Raw genomic sequence first — 17,442 nt, 5'->3', positions numbered from 1 at the left:
GGATTAGCTGGTCCAAAGAGAAATGAGTTCAATGTGTATTGTTCCTGCAAGAAAAATACTCTCTTTTGGTTATCACAACTCTTACACTATTTTCTCCACTGATATTGAAAGCATTTAATAAAAACAATAAACAAAGTGACTATAAACATGTTTAAAAGCAGCATTACAAACAGCTTTAAAAACACATACAATAGCTAACATTATAGACAGAACACCATTCAAAAGCACACTTAAAAACAACCCTTCAGAAATGCTCTTTAAAGAACTAAACAAGCAAACTCCACATTATCTCTTAAACACAGTTGGAGATGTGTACTTGCATAACTCTTCAGGATTTTCCATCCTCTAGGTCTCACTTTCAGCAGGCACATGAGACTTGGTTGCTTGCAGAAGGCATTTTAGAAGCATTACTTTCACTCTAGCTTATAAGTGATAATGCATACAAAACAGGAATGAGCTTTGCAGTCAAGAAGTACTTGCAGAAAATCGCCTGAAGTAGTTGCAGATCACAGCTTTGGCAACTACCTCTGCCCTAGTTTTGGTTTCTGCAATCAGACCTTTTTAGAAGCCGACAATGTGAAATGTAAATGTATTATAATTGCATTTTTTCTTTACACTATTTTCTGGAAGTGAGGAAATGGTTTGAGTCATTGGTGTGGGAAGGTTAGATTTAGACTTGGAAGTACCGCTTTGGGTTGCAAGTAGGGCTACCTATTTTCTACAGGGGAGTAGGTGGATCGTGTCTATCTATGGAAAACTAAATGTCAGCAATAAGTGGTTGTCTTTCTGATGTAGACCCTCATATCTAGAGCATTTTTATTTCCATGCCACACTAGTGTTTTGTAGCTCCCCTGCAACTTAACTGTTCATAACCAGAAATGAAAATACCTTACTGAAAATAGTTGTATAAGCATAGAATTATTCAATGACAATTTGACTTTTTATTGTAGTGTGCTTTCAAGTCTTCCAATTTATGGCAACCCTGTGGTGACTCTTTTAAAGGATTTTCTTGGCAAAATCTGTTTAGAAGGGACACACCATTACCAAGTGGAACAACCCGGGAGACCTTATTGTGTTGTTTCTATATTTCTTTTCTTTACATTTGTTACTTATTTTGTGAATAGTATATCCTTAGTTGAATTATAATAAGAGAATGGTACTTCTACTATTGTAAATTTTGAAGACTTTTTGACATAGTAATACAGCATGAAGTAACCTACTCTGAGGCAGAGTTTTGCGAGTCACATATATGCATTGTTATTTTGTTGGTTACTCACCATTACCTGTCTTTGTGACTGAAAGTGAATGACTTGAAAAGGATCTCCCAGTGGATTTTATCTCTGAGCAGATTGAAACCCGGATCTCCATAGTTGTAGTCCAATTGTGAACCGACTATACCCAATTGTATATATGGTGTGTTTTGTGTGCTTGAGTGTGTGCATGTGTGTATATATGTATATATCTATGGGTTGTAATTATTTCATTTGAGCTATCTGAGCAGTCCAGTGATAGCTCTAGAAAAGTAGATAGTCTAATTGTTAATTACTCTTTCTAAACATGTTGGTACAACTTCCACTGGGATATCCCTATATTCCTGAGCTGGTGATGCGTTCTTTACAACACTTTTTTTCAAGAGATACACATTGGGGAAAATGGACAAAGGACTTCATATGTTTCAAACATTTGATCAGATTGTCTGATTTAAGAGACATGCATCCCTTAAGGCATCTATCGGGGAAAAGTGTACAAAATATAGGGGCAAGAGTTCCTACTAAAAAAGAAATCCACATGAGACTGACACAAAATAGATGTGGTGGTGAGAAAATATGAAGGAATTTGACAGATTTTCCAGTACCTATACAGCTGAGATAGAGATTTACCATATCTATTAGAGTGTTGAGCTGGGTACTTGGCTAGACATAGCTGCCAAGAAATGGAAAATGATTTGGTTGAATGAAAAAATCTTGATAAAAGTAGAGCATTTGCAAATTGCAGTGAGTCTCCCCAGATGTCATTTGCAATGAGTCTCTTAAGATACATTGCAATAAAAAGACAGTTAACTGTGAGAATTCATACACTAGCAAAGTTTATGAAAAGAAAAAAATACACAAAAGAAATAAAATACACAAAAATAATGCACACATTTGAAATGGAAGTAGACAAAAAGTGCACAGTAGGTTAAAAAATGAACGAACACAATTGCAAACATATATTCAATATATTATGGAAATGAATGCACAATTTGGATAGCAATTTGAGGGGGGAGATGTGTGGATAGCAATTTGAGACAAAAAAGGAAAGATTTAAAAGCAAGGTCAGTGAAAATGGAAAATGGGAAAGTGCAGCCAAATTAAAATTGAAAGATTGATGAAAGTATGATAGCTGTGACCCAGTGCTGGTAGCATTATGCTGGTTGTATAACTCAGCTCTGAGTTAGAGAAGGGAACACATGCACGAGAGACCGGACACAGTGAGAGATGTACCTGCGACAGAGTCAACAAGATAGTTCAGTAGAAAGGGGGAGGGGAAACAGGGAAGCAGCATAGTGATGTAGGCTATCCGGACATCCTAGGCAAACACATTCAAAAATGTAGTTGCATTGGAAGGAAGGATAAAAAGGAGGGGATAAATAGTAGCAGTGGTGAAAAATGAATCAAATGCAGTAACTATTACATTAGTTCACTGTTATCCTGTCCCAACTGTGTTATATTATTTCACTGGTATCCCGCTGGAGCTGCATCTCTCACTCGGCGCTTTGATAGCTGCGTAGTGCTACCAGCACTGGGTCCCAGCTATCATACTTTTACCAAAAGATTTTTACATCCAAAAATCCATCCAAGTTTGGTGACACAATCTAGATCAGATCTTTATGATACAAAACCTCATGCATCTTCAATGTGTGGATTCTTCCATTTAAGGGTTGTTTATTTCAGCAACAATAGAAACAAACCTGACAGCAGAGCCCAGAGCAAGCTAGCAGAACATTCACAGACATGACAAAAAGGAAAAAAAGATCACCAGTGTGACATCCTAACTCTGTCTCTTTCTAATCCCTCCACTGTTTCTCACTTTAACCATAACACTTGCATTGCATCAAAGGCACATAAAGAACAAACATTTAGCCCAGTGGTTCTCAACCTGTGGGTCCCCAGATATTTTGGCCTTCAGCTCCCAGAAATCCTAACGGCTGGTAAACTGGCTGGGATTTCTGGGAGTTGTAGGCCAAAACACCTGAGGATCTACAGATTGAGAAGCACTGCTATAGCCCATGAATGAGGAGAGTTTGTTGCAAATTTGGTCATCCGTAGCCAGGACAATGAATGGTGAGGACTGATAGAAGTTGCAGTTAATGCGGGGAATCACATATTCACATTGTTCTAATGTCTTCCTGTAAAATTTAAAAAAGTTGTAACATAACTTTACAGCATTTGTATCATTTCTCTTGCTGTGTCACCCAAGGGGTGAAATATGAGGACAGAGAGTGGGATAGCCCCCTCCATTGGTTGTCACATGTACTCATTTAATCTTTGATCCCCATCCTCAGTCAAACATATCATGACAATAGTTATTAATATCAGTAGCAACATGAGGCTCTGTGATATATGATTATCTCTCTTTGGTCTGTGCACATAAAAGGTAATGTTTACCTTTGATTAGTTTTCCTGGGATTTTCTTCTCTTCTGTTGTCTCATTTTGATTTCTCTGAGGGTCTGTGGATAACTTCCTTGTATTTTAAGTTTACTTTTAGTGCCACTCCACAGTGTAGCCTTCAGAGCACAATAATGATATCAGTATTCTCCTGTGAGTATGCTGTTCATTCTTTTCCTAACTGAAGAGAAAAAGCTGATATCTTAGGATGCTTGTTGTTTGTTTTAGCCTTCCTGTGGCCAAATCTAAATCTCAGCTGTCACTAAATCACACTTCAAACATGTCAGCTTTTTGAGTGGAAGGAATAGAGTTCATACCCATCTAATGTCTTGATTTCTGCCAATCGGAGCTGAATGAACCCTGTGAAACTGACAATTTCATAAAGATCTCTACTATAGCATGGAAGAAAGACAAACACATCACATCAGATAACATATCTGAAATGCTGGAAAAAATAACAACAGAATTGGAGAGCTCATTGAGCGACTATAGAAGATTACTTGTTGCAAATAAGCAACCCACAACACATTTAGCAATGGTACAAAGGGGAGTAACATTGACCTGCCTGGAAGACACATATTTTTATATTAATTTGATATATGTGTGGCCAGCTTCAAACTCTTGAAGCCTGAATCTTATAGAAATAAGTGTGTTTGTGCAAAGTCAAAAAGTAGGATGTTTGTGTATAAGACAGGATAATAATAAGAGAGCAGATTACCAGCTAGTTTCAGGCATGAAGACAGGCATGAACTATTTAAAAGAGATATAAGGATAAAATAACCTTTTTCATGTCAGGAGTGATGTGAGAAACTGCAAGTGGCTTCTGGTGTGAGAGAATTGGCCATCTACAAGGATGTTGCCCAGGGGACGCCCAGATATTTTGATGTTTTACAATCCTTGTGGGAGGCTTCTCTCATATCCCCGTGTGGGGAGCTGGAGCTGACAGAGGGAGCTCATCTGCACTCTCCCCGGATTCAGACCTCCGCTCTGTCAGTCCTGCCAGCACAAGGGTTTAACCTATTGCGCCACTGGGGGCTCCAAGTAGCCTTAGGCTACTTAAGGCGAAGGCTATAAGTAGCCTTATGAAGATAGGATCAACAAAAGACCAATGGCCCTACATACCCTAAAGTACTCACATCTTTTCTGATATTGAAAGCTAAGAAGAGTAATCCATGATTCGTACTCCCCAATAAATACTAGGTGCTGTTGGCTATATTTCAGAACAGGAAACTAGCAAAACCAACTCTGAATACTCTTGACCTAAGAAAACCTTATGCAATTCAAGGGGTCACCACAAGTCAGCAGGTGACTTGAAGGCACATACACACAAAAGTCCAGCATATAATGAAAACAAAAGATATACTGCATTGATACAAAAGGTTTAACTAATACAGTATCTAATGACTGGCGCACTTACCATAAACTGATGCAATCTGATGGCAGGCAACAAAGAAATACTGGCTAGATGCTCAGATAAAGGTGCAATATCTGAATGGAAGGAAGAACCTTTTTGTTTGTTACTGGGAACTAGTGAAATCCATATTGGATTCATCAGACATTGAGAAAATAGTCTAAAAACTAGTTCCTGGGAGATAAGTCAAGGTGTTTCCATCTTCAGTGTGAATATTGCTGTCTTTGATAGCACTGGTGCTAATAGTACTGGTATTGGCTGATAGACAGCCATAAAATGCTAGTAAGAGAAAGGAAGAGAGAAGCTTTGCTCTTAAATAGGCTACATATCTTTTGGTCTAGTCTAAAAATATAGCTTTCTAAACAGGCCTTTGACATCGACTAGATTCTAATGGTTAGATTTGAGGACTTAGTGATTGTTTCACTCCAACAGTTTGGATTGTTAATTGAAGACAGGCAGTTTTATCCACAGGAACTACAGTGTTTTATGAATTTTATAATTTTACCATGTGACTTTTATGTGCGTTTGTTGTTAAACTCATGTTTATTTATTTATTTACTTTGCTTATATACCGCTGTTCTCAGCCCAGGGGCAACTCACAGCGGTGTACAACATAGGAACAACAAAATTCAAGACATAGTATAAAAACAATTCTGGCCCCAGAGTGGCCGTTGGTGTTGGGGGAGGGACACTGATGTCGCAGGGGACAAGATGGCAATGTTCTCCCGGCTCCCCTTCTTTATTCTGGCCCCAGAGTGGCCGTTGGTGTTGGGGGAGTTGTCACGGTTATATGCTTATTAGGGCTGGGCGGTTTCGTTCGTTAATTTCGTAATTTGTTATTAATTTGTATTTAAATTAGCTTACGATCCGATATCAAGCCATGCAGGAGCAATTAAAAATCGAAACAAATTTTTCAATTTATTTCGTAATTGTTTCGTAATTGTTTCAAAATTGTTTCAAAATTGTTTCGAAATTGTTTCGAAATTGTTTTGTAATTGTTTCCGTATGTCTGGTGCAAGTTTTAGTGTTGTTGTTTGTTTTATCAGTGATAAAAAAATAAATTATCACACCAACAGTCAACAACAGAGGGAGAGGGAACTTCAGAAGTTCCCCCTGTCCCATTTGGAGGGGGGTTTTTTGCATATTGCGCAATCGCGTCTGCCATTAACGAATCGATTCGATGCTGCTACATTCCCCCCCCCCATTGCCCCCACACACAGTTGTTAAAGAGGAAATATATGGAAAAGCTACAAACTATTGTATGACTGCTAGTTACAAGAGCTGTCTCTCATGAAGCACCCATAGTCACTTTAGCTGGCTCATTTGTTGAAGCAGATTTTGACACATGCAAATTGATCTCAAAATTAGTTGCTGTCTTCAGAGTCCTGAAATATTTTTATTTGCAGCTTCGGTGCTGAATAGGTTGTTGCACCTGCAGTCTTTTAATATTTATTATGTATATAAATGCACTGGGAGGTTTACTGATTTGATGTTTGTTGATTGCTAATTTTTATTTAATGTTTTTATTGTCTAATTTGTTTTTACTGATAGGTTAAATGGTTTTATTAGTCAGTTTAAGTGATGTTAGACACTGTAAATCTGGTTTTAGTGCCAAATACCAATGCAATAAATTTAATAATAATTGGTTAATGTTATCCTAATTGACAATCTAAGATGAATTGAGCTTCCTTAGTGTTGTACAATAATTGTGATCACATTGTTATTAATCTTTCCCTCTAGGATTTTGGTGATGACGGGTCCTTATATATTACTAAGATTACTACAAGTCACATGGGAAATTACAGCTGCTATGCAGATGGTTATGATAAACTTTATCAGATTCATATTCTTCAAGTGAACGGTAAGAAAAGTGGTTCTAATAACCATGTTATCTCCAGATTTAATTCAGTGAATTGTTTTCATCCCTTAATTGTTATATGAAAACCAAACAGTAAAACAGACAAGGATAATACTTTTTCATTAGCATTTTCTCCTCTGTAAACAAACTTGTAGGAAAATACAATTTAATCACCATATGTTGCAATCCTAAATAATTAATTCTTAATGAAAAAGATGAAAGACAACAGAGTTTATTTACTCTCTACTCTAAGCTCTTAATACTGTTAAACAATGAACATTCTTAGGATTCTATCTGCAGGATAATAAGCAGTTATGGAAATGGTGGTCTTGAATAACAGACAATCCATTTGTAGCTCTGTTGGTTTTCGGCAGCATGGTATACTTTCCAAATAGAAAACTGTCTTCATATTAAATCACAATAAAATATTGTGCAACCTTATGTTTCCAATATGCTTTCATAAAGCTATGGGATGCCTTATTTTCTTTGTGGAACAGCTTAAAACATTAATGTTTTTTCGGTATTTTTATGATCTTTCACAGAAGATTCAATCATGTGTATTTCTTTTTATTGGATAAAAATTGCCAGACGTTCATCAAAATATTCATTGTCTGTACACCCGCCAATCATAGCCATTTCCTGTATATCAGTATGAAAAAGGTAAAATCCATCTCAAACTCCACAGGAATACAAACACAAAAAGCAATGTCATTCTTCCTGTAAGCAAAGGATTAAATCAAATAAAAATACCATTTTATATCGAGAAGGAAGGTTATTTGGAGAAAAAACAAGTCTGAAAGAGTATATAGATTCTGTATGTATCATGCAGTCAGGGACATATGAGACAAGGCTTGAGGGCTTCCTGAGCCCATGGTCTCAGGAAGATGGGTCATCTGATAGAGGGAATCATAGACTTGGTTGGGGGAAGAGTTAGCAACCATTAGTTCGCTATATATAGTTGTTGTTGCAGCTTCATTCCTTTGAGATCAGCAAAGTTCTGCTAACAGACAAGGACAACAGGGGAGCAGCTACACTATAGAATGTAGTTTGACCACACATTAACTACCATGGCCCAATGCTATGGAATCATAGTTGCATTTTAATGAGTCAGCAGCAGTCTTTGCAAAGAAGGCAAAAGAACTTCTAAAACTACAACTCACTCAGATTATTCCACTGCATTGGCAGTGAAAGTGGGGCCAAACCGGATTAATTCTACAGCATAGAAGCACCCCCGGAGTTCTGTTTTGGTGACATGTGTATGAAGATTGAATATGAAGAGTGAGTGAGGTGCTGCAGTCACTTGCAACAGCTATGGTATATTTTATTCTTAGTGGAAGATGTAGACAGCTATACCTGTAGCAAGTGCAAGTTGATGTCCATCAACCTGAGGCCCCATGCACCTACTCTTCAGTATATTAGGGAGCGTGAGGTTTTCTAGGACAGAGCAGAACAGTCTGTCTTGGATGAGAAACACACAGTGGGTGTTGCGGAGAAAGAGATAAATTACCAAGCACAAAAGGTAGACATCTGGAGGAACATGATAGAAGAAGTAGAATGAATGATGTTTTATTTAATTTTAAAATGCTGCTTTATTTTTATATTATTTGCCTTGTTATTAACTGTTGATTTAATTTAAATTAGATTTATTTATGTGTGTTGTTGTCGAGATTATTTGTATAATTATATTGTTGTGAGCTGCTCTGAGTCCCCTCAGGGAGATGGGGCAGGATACTAATAAAGCGTATTATTAGAACAACCAGGGATCATTTTGTGAGTTTGGGGGTACAAAATTGATTCAAAGCTCTCTCACTTATCAGTAATGAGTCACCAGTAACAGTAACCAGATCAAGAGTGCAAGTCCTCAGGGAATATGCAAGTAACCTTGGAAGGTTTAGCACATAGAATGGCCTCTACCAATCCTCAAAGGAGACATGTAGTGGTTGTAGAAGTCTCCCTGCTGTGAAGAAAATCAAAGCAATGGTTTGAAAGGTTTAATACTGAAGATGGGATAAGTTTGTTTTCTGCTGTTCAAGGAATTAGGATATGGAAAAAAGATTCCACATAAATATTAGGGAAAAACTGTTTTATGGTAAGAGCTATTTGATAATGGAATATGCTACCAAAAGAAGTGGGATGGTCTTCTATTGGAAGTGTCCTGAGATGGGACTTCATCCCATTTGGTCTTCTTACCATAGCATTTGGAGCCCCTGGTGGGACAATGGGTTAAACCCATGTGCTGATAGGACTGCTGACCGACACATCAGCAATTCAAATCCGTGGAGAGCAGATTTAGCTTCCTCTATCAGATCCAGCTTCCTGTATGGGGACATGAGAGAAGCCTCCCACAAGGATGGTAAAACATGAAACATTCAGGCGTCATCTGGGCAACATCCTTGTTGTTGTTTATTCCTTCAGTCACTTCCAACTCTTTGTAACCTCATGGACCAGCCCATGCCAGATCTCCCTGTTGGTCATTGCCACCTCCAGCTCCTTCAAGATCAAGCTAGTCACTTCAAGGATATCATACATCCACCTTGCCCTTGGTTGGCCAGTCTTTCTTTTTCCTTCCATTTTCCTTGCAGATGGCCAATTTTCTCACAACAGAAGTGACTCTCAAGTTGCTCTTGGCATAAAAAAACCCATAGAATTTCATTCCTTTTTGTTTTCACAAAAAAATTATAATATATTTGCCCCCATCACATATAAGGTACTTTGTCAATCCTCCATGTTCTGAGCTATTATATGGACAACTGTTTCCCCACCCATTCCACATTCTCTCTCTCTCTCTCTTTCTATATCTATCTATCTATCTATCTATCTATGTGGAAACTTTTGAATTGTGGAAGTCATTATATTATCATCATCATTGTTATTATTACATTTGTCAGATAATTGACATGTGCACATAGATAACCAATTTAAAAATTAAAACCAAATTACATACTTGTAAATTTTTCCAGAGCTTTGAGGAAGATCATTTCTGGTATTTCCAATTATTCTTAAAATAAAAAGGAAAACTCAAATTAACATGCTATGTTGGAATTGGGAAATACCAGGTCTTTACAAAAGGAGAAAATATAGCAAATTGATAATATATTAAAATTGTGCAATTACTGAAGAATAAATTCATTAAAAAAATACCATCAAAGTTTTATGGAAGAGGATTAATGCTGAGAAAAGTAGCATTGAGGCACATTTTGAGACTACCCACAGGATTACCCACACTTTTACGTGACTACAATGATCTAAAATAGGAATTCTAAGAGTTACCATCTCACATAAAAATAAGCACCTTTAGCTGTTTCTGCATGAATTGGGAGCTCTGAATATGATTTGTTTTTAACTCCAAAAGCCTGTTTCTATACAAACATTACTGTAAGGATGTACACATGCACAGTCAATCACAAAGTGTCTATAAATGTTAGTATTTCTAAAATGATTTTTATATCTGTTTTTTTTCTTAATAAGATAGTTCATTGACGAATCTATCAGGATTTGTACACTTGAGCTAAACTGGGTCAAATGAGTTGAAACTTAATGAGTTGGTCAGATGAAACAGCAAGTTCATCAATTATGTTTGTAGATTTATCCATTCAATACCTAAATGCAGGCAGTGAAGACTGTACTTAAAAGACAGGAAAAATGATTAATTAATGTAATGATACTTGTATAACAGAAGAGTCAGGGGAAGGTTAATGAGATAACAAGGCTTAGTTGATCTTTGGGTTGTTATGTGAGACCACTTTGAAAATGGTTTAATTAGATTTTAAGTACTTTTACAATATGTTTGTATTTTGTTCATATGAAGAAATAATTTTTATCCTTTATTTTCTCAGTGTTCATTTGTTTTATGCGCAATTTATCTGTGTTTATTTTTCTCCCTCCATTATGGTTCCATGTTATTTCCTCAATACATAAATTGTTTGTAAATTGTTCTAAAGACATACATTTCTTTAAATCTGAGCATTAATTTGACCTGTAATGTCCATGTGAAGAGAATCCCAAGCACTACTAAATGTAATTTTCTGTAATTTTTAAAAATCTAGACATTTTCAAAGAAAAAAAAGCAGTAGTCTGTTATACCATTGGGAGTCGGCAAGCATGGGACACAACTGTTTTATTTTAGCATGAACTTTCATGGACTTCAGCCCATTCTTTAAGCACAGCTACATAGTTGGTTGGGATTGGGGTGGCAAGATATTAAAAATGGCAATAACATTACATTTCTCAACAGCATTACCCACAACACCAGGTGTTTTGCCTTGTTCATCCTCCAATCTAATACATGTTTTCCCTGTCAACAACACTCTTCTACACTCTACATTGGATAAAGAGGACAATTTTAGATGCAAGAGGGAAAATGGCCAGTAGCAGAGTACTTCAACTCCCAAACATTCCTATCCTGCTCTATAAGTACATTAGAAAACTTGAAATATTTCAAAAAGATAGGTAAAAGTCTTAAGAGCTGTGTTTAATGGAAAACAGTTTAAACCATTTTTTGTTTACAGCTTCATTAACACTAGGGTTTCTAGGCTGTGCAGCTGTGCCATCAATTGCTGGCAAAAGGGAAGACACGTGGGGCAGCTTGTTGTACCCCGCATGCCCTCCCTCTTTCCCACATTACATGCTGTGGACAAAACAAGGTGGAAGAAACATGTGTTGACCTGCCGGGGAGGAAAGTGTAGTTGGGGAAGCTTCAATGGAGCTACCCACACTTAGAGGCTCCGTTGGAGCCACCTGAACTAAACTTTCCTCCCTGTAGTAGTGGAGGAGGTGCTTCCACCCCATTTTGGGAGGAATTTGAGCAGGGCCTGCCATGCATTGTGTAATGGTACATGGCAAGCCCCATCCAAGTTGTGTAACAAAGCAGCAAAACAGGGCAAAAGTGTCCCGTGTGAAGAGGTATTAGGTGAGATACGAGACAAGGCTTCTGTCTCTTTAATGGTTACATAGAAGAGGGAACACCAGCTGACCATAAAAGTGACAATCTTTTCTCCTTTATTCCTCTCACCTGGCAACCTTAATTGACCCCCAAATTAAAGAAAACCCAACAGGACAAGGATGGCTGATTGATATGGGGCAGAGCCAGGACTTGAAAAGTCAAGATTTTCTAAGCAAGCACCTTGTAATGCCTGTTCCAACTATGTTAATGTTCCTGGTCTTAAAAAATAAAACTACGCAAACTTGGATTTTTGTTCAAGTACTGAACATTTCTCTGCCATTTATTACTCAAGATTCCTGCCCCATAGGTTGGAGAGCACAGATAAAAACATCCAGTGTGATTCAGTCACAGAGCTAGATCAACCTCTCCATCCTTCTCTCCAACATAGTTTTTTTTTAAGATGTGGAACATGAGGAAAATCGTATCAGTTTTGAAGGCATATTGTGTTTATATCCATATCTCTGTGAATTCATATTCCAACAAAACTAGATTCTTTAGATTCTTATTTGTTGTATTTTGAAGGAGTTTTGCAGCCTTTCAGATCTGGAGTCACAATTCATTTGAATCCAAAGTACATTCCCATTGGCTAGTCCACAGGCTAGCCTTCAGAACACTATGTTATTATATTTAACATCCATTTTTTTTCTTCTGTGTAGGAAAGTGGTTACAGAAAGAAACAGCACTTGTTCTTGCTTAAAAATGAAAATCTGGGAGGTATTGTGAGAGCAATTGCTCACAGTTGGTGGGAGGTACTCTTTTTCAGGGACATTGGACATAATGACAACATGAAGGAGGATCTCTGGCTACAAACACCTGTACCTGCTGTTAGAAATGAAGGCATTTATTTATTTATTTAACCCTTTGTTCAACAATTCCTTCATTCATGACACTCTGATCCTCACATCAAAGCTGTGAGGTAGGTTCAGCTCAGAGAGAGAAAGTGAATCACCTGAGATTACCCAGGAAGCTTTGTGGATGAATGAGGATTTGAACAAAACCAGGTCGTATGTCATGTTGCAGATGCAACTGTTTTGATCTGCCTTTTTTCTTGTTTCCAACATGTTTTGTTATTGGTACGCATTTTGATTTTGATCTAAAACAATGTAGATCAAAATGAAGCAGAATGACTGAGGTAGGACAGTGGCAGTAAGCAACTGATAATTTTAATAATGTCATAGACAAGAGACATTTGTTATTTTACAGGGTTGTACATAATTTATAGAATTTAACCTATAATTTTTATTTAAATCTCAATTTATTGTCAAAGAAGCACAAGGAGTGAATAAAAAACACATAGCTGATACCAGACTTTCATGTTCTACGGAGACTTGTTATTCTTTGCTTTAGGCTTTGTTAATTCAGGGTTTTGTTTTTTTTAAAAATAACAACTGCTTGAACTAAAGTGATGATGCAAGTGATAATGCAAAAAGTCAAAGTAAAATGTAAATAAAGACCTTCCACAATGAAGGTTCAAACATGGGATATTACTTGTAAAATTATTATTCAATTCACAGTAAGTTCAATAACAAGAAGGCATCAACTTTGTGATTCTTTACCTGGATGTGCCCTAAGTTAATGTAATGTCAGAGAATACAGGCAATCCTGAGTTGCAAACATTCAACTTGCAAATGACTCCTAGTTAAGAATGGAAATGAGACATCAGGAAGTGAGAGACATCTATCCATAGAAAGGGAAATGCACTCTTGAAAGAGTTACCATTGGGAAAGGGTGTCTCAAGCTTTATCACTAATCCTGGTTTCCACAACAAGCCATTTTTTTCAAAATTCAATTATCACGGAGACAGAAAGTGAGGTGAAATCTTCGGGGCACACATAGCGAAACAAACACCACAGGGGTGTTAACCCTTCCCTACGCTATCCAAAGTAAATGTATGACTGGAATTGCACTTTAAAATGTACCTGTTCCGTCCGATACAGAAATTCAACTTAAGAACAAACCTATAATGCCCAACTGCTGACTGGAGGGAAGGATATTAGAGGCAAAGATGAAGTACTTTGGCCACACAATGAGAAGACAGGAAAGCTTAGAGAAGATAATGATGCTGGGGAAAATGAAAGGAAAAAGGAATAGAGGCCTACCAAGGGCAAGGTGGATGAATGGTATCCTTGAAGTGACTGACTTGACCTTGAAGGAGCTGAGGGTGGTGACAGCTGACAGGAAGCTCTAGCATGGGCTGGTCCATGAGGTCATGAAGAGTCAGAAGTAACTGAACGAATAAACAACAAAAATGGAACAAACTTTTTGTTCCTAACTTGGGGACTGTCAATGCATGCATAATATTTATAGGATTTATTTTTGCTTCCTATAATTTTCAAAAGTGTTGAGTTCTAACAATGTATTCATTTGAACAGAAAAAAACTTAAGCAGACTGAATGAATCCATTCAACTTCTTTACTTTCCTACCTTTTCAAACCATTTGAGCTCCCCAAACTATCACATTATGATGTGATAGACTGAAGAAACCTAAAACTACAGATTGGGCTTTGAATATACTTATGACAGGATTAATTCACACTGGAAAGCTCTGTAAAATAGAGTTCCAGTTGTTTCCAGTGACAACTTAATAGAAACACCACTGTATGGGTGTTTATCCTTATGCTGCCAAAATATTCTTCCCCTGCCATATGTCTCTTCCTGCAGACATAGTAATGATATGAATAATGCTGGAAGAATTAATTGGTCTTCTGGAGAGTTGGAGGTTTGGTTTTTGATCCTTGAATGGAGATCTCTCACAAGCTTCTGGTGTAAGTTATTATGTATAAATAACTTACATAATCGAAACAGCATTCCGGAGTCTAAGTCTAAGAGCAGCCATCATGAGAATCCTGCCTCAGCTTCTCACCCCATATTCCTCTGAAGGTTTGGGACTGAGACATAGTTATCAAAGTGTGTTCATAGATATCTGAGCTCAGACATACTCCTATGGAATAGTATTCCTTGGAAGGTGATATACTTTCCTTTATTGGAAGTTTTTAAAACAGATGTAGAATGGTCATCTCCCAGGAATACTTTAGCTATGGTTTCCTGCCCTGGAAAGGGATTCAAGCAGTTGTCCTTGGTCTCTTTTCCAATGCTATAGGTTTATACTTCTTTGATTCTATGTAGCAGATAAAAGTATCTCAGATAGGCTGGATAGGGCTTTATAGACTGTAGTAAGCACTTTGAATCATGCCCATCCAGTAGGCAAATAAAGTGATCTGATGCTTCAGTGAATTTTAGACAGTCTCTTTCAGTAAATTCATGCTTAGCCTTGCCAACAGCCAAAAGATTTGGCTGGAGGCAAGCAATTTGAAGCCCTTGTGAGAGACTAGTTTATATTACATACACTGGTGTTTCCCACCAGTCTCAGCAGGTGGAAGAGGCCTGGGCAGGAGGAAAAGTAGCTGGCCAGCATTACTACCACATTTTGTTTGGAGGGGAGAAGGCATTCCCCATTCCTTATACTTAGCCAGAGGCAAAATGAACAGACAGTTGTGGAATGCAATGTGCAAGGCTAGTGCACATTGCAGCACCCCGAGATATTTTTTTTTTTTTGAAAGCCTGAGCTTTTCAGACTCAATGGGGTGCACCTATCTGCTGTGGGCAATGACATTTTTATAAGAGGTCTGACGTGGGGCATTGAGGATTCGTTGAGGAAAAGGCACTAGACAGACTCCTATGCCTTCCTGTGAAAGGAACTGGGGGGAGAACATTGTTGGTGTTGACCTTGGCACCCTCAATTTGGCAATGGAATGGCCTTTCAGTAATGACCGTCCATGCCAGCAAGCCATTAAGTAGACTGCCCCTGGGGTCAGGTGTTCGGCCAGAGGTTGATGAGAAAGTACTCATTGGGTGATGCTTGTTCCTTCATCAAGACCTATTTCTTTGTTGCTCCCTCTAGGTTAGTTTTACTGCACAGGATTGCAGTTTAAATAGGTCAATAAATGCCCTTTGTTCCATATTTTGTTGTCAGGTCTCTTATTTCCCGGTGTTACATCAATGTTAAATAGCATATGAGACAAAATTAAATTCCCAAGAACCCTAAAAGCCAGTAACCAGTGTGTCAATAATGAATATCCCAACACCATTTTCTGTGCTCATCCTTTCAGGAGGCAGTAGACAGACTGCAAAACAGTCCCTCCAGATGCCATCAAAGTTGATTGACTCAGAATTCCATGGTTAATGGTATCAAAAGTGGTTAATGGTATCAAAAGCCACCAAGAAATCCAGCAGAACCATAAATGACACATTTCATCAGTCTGGTCCTTCAAATAGATTGTTCACCAGGGTGAGCAAACTCATTTCATAATGTAGTCTGAAACAGGACTTAAGTAAATTTAAATAATCTAGTTCATTCATGAACTCCTGGAGGTGGCTGGCTACCATATTCTCCATTACCGTGCTCAGAAAGGGAACACTGGGAACACTCGTAAATCTCATTAAGTCAGCAAGTGGGGTACACTGACATTTTAAGAAGGTAAGAGGACCAAAGATGGCAAACAAACCAGAATCTTCTGAATTGCACACCAGTATATCCCTGGTTCTGGAGACACATAACTAGACATTGTAGAAGGCTTTGCTTTTTTGGGACCATTCTCAGTAAGTACAAGCAGCCGCAGTGCATGACAAAAATCAAAATTAGACTTTGTTGTTCCCAATTTTTTCTTTCATTTTGCAAATGATTAATGCTACGACATAGAATACATCAAAGTCAATTTTTTGTTACTAACATAATTATAGTAGAGAATCATGCTGAGACCGTTTTTATAAGCAGTTGGGGTAACATTGGAAAATACATAATCCCATTTCATAATCATCAAAATAAATAGTTTATCATTTATAATTCATATTTTCATACATCAGCAACTGTGTGTCAAGATGGCCTTGAAGTGGATGTGGTGACAATTTGTTTTTAAAGTAGACTAATAAAAGAGCAGTTCATTCTTTCTGCAATTTATTTCTTTTTTTCACACACCGTCCCATAACACTCACTTCTGTCTATGCATAATAAATGAAAAAGCAAATAAGGTATTTATCTAAAATCTCATAACTAATTAGTAAGTATGAGAAATCTTGCATCTTCAATTATTATCATTTTAGAATATGCTATTTTGCTACCTTATGACCAGTCTGTTTATAATATGAACATACTTTGTGCATTTTGAAAAACTTGGATGAGCACCATATCAACCTTTCCCAGGATGCTTCTTCCTTCAGAGGAGAGGTTGGAATGAACTCTGAAGTTAATTTTTCAGCTTGGAAAAATCAGTTTAGTAGTATTTTTTTTCCCCTGGGTAGCCCACATGGTAATAATTATAACCTTTTTGGGACTTGTTCAAACATTTTTATGAATCCATGCCCATTTTAGATATGATAAACTGTATTTATGAAACAACATTTCTGCTAGTTTATTGGGTTTTTTTAAAATATATATATATATGACCAATGTCCATTAATTTGTACAAATTCAATGAAAATTATTTGTACCAAAGATGTCTATATAAAATTTAAGCATTTCAGAAATATTAAATGTCCAAAATCTGATTTATTTAAGCTGCATAGAGGTATATAACAATATTCTCG

At 37.3% G+C, this 17,442-nt stretch overlaps 1 protein-coding gene across 4 annotated transcripts in view; it reads left to right on the top strand.

Annotated features, from left to right (window-relative positions):
• FSTL5 (follistatin like 5) overlaps window positions 1–17,442 on the top strand; it is a 445,346-nt gene that overhangs the window by 343,721 nt on the left and 84,183 nt on the right. For all 4 annotated transcript variants that reach the window (XM_060778765.2, XM_060778762.2, XM_067468703.1 and 1 more), the window contains one exon: window positions 6,800–6,920. In XM_060778765.2, coding sequence (XP_060634748.2) covers window positions 6,800–6,920 — 121 coding nt within the window. The remainder of the gene's footprint in view (window positions 1–6,799; window positions 6,921–17,442) is intronic.

The sequence above is a fragment of the Anolis sagrei genome, chromosome 5 (genome assembly GCF_037176765.1).
Source record: "Anolis sagrei isolate rAnoSag1 chromosome 5, rAnoSag1.mat, whole genome shotgun sequence".
Classification (NCBI taxonomy): domain Eukaryota; kingdom Metazoa; phylum Chordata; class Lepidosauria; order Squamata; family Dactyloidae; genus Anolis; species Anolis sagrei.
This window is presented reverse-complemented; position numbering and strand designations above follow the sequence as displayed.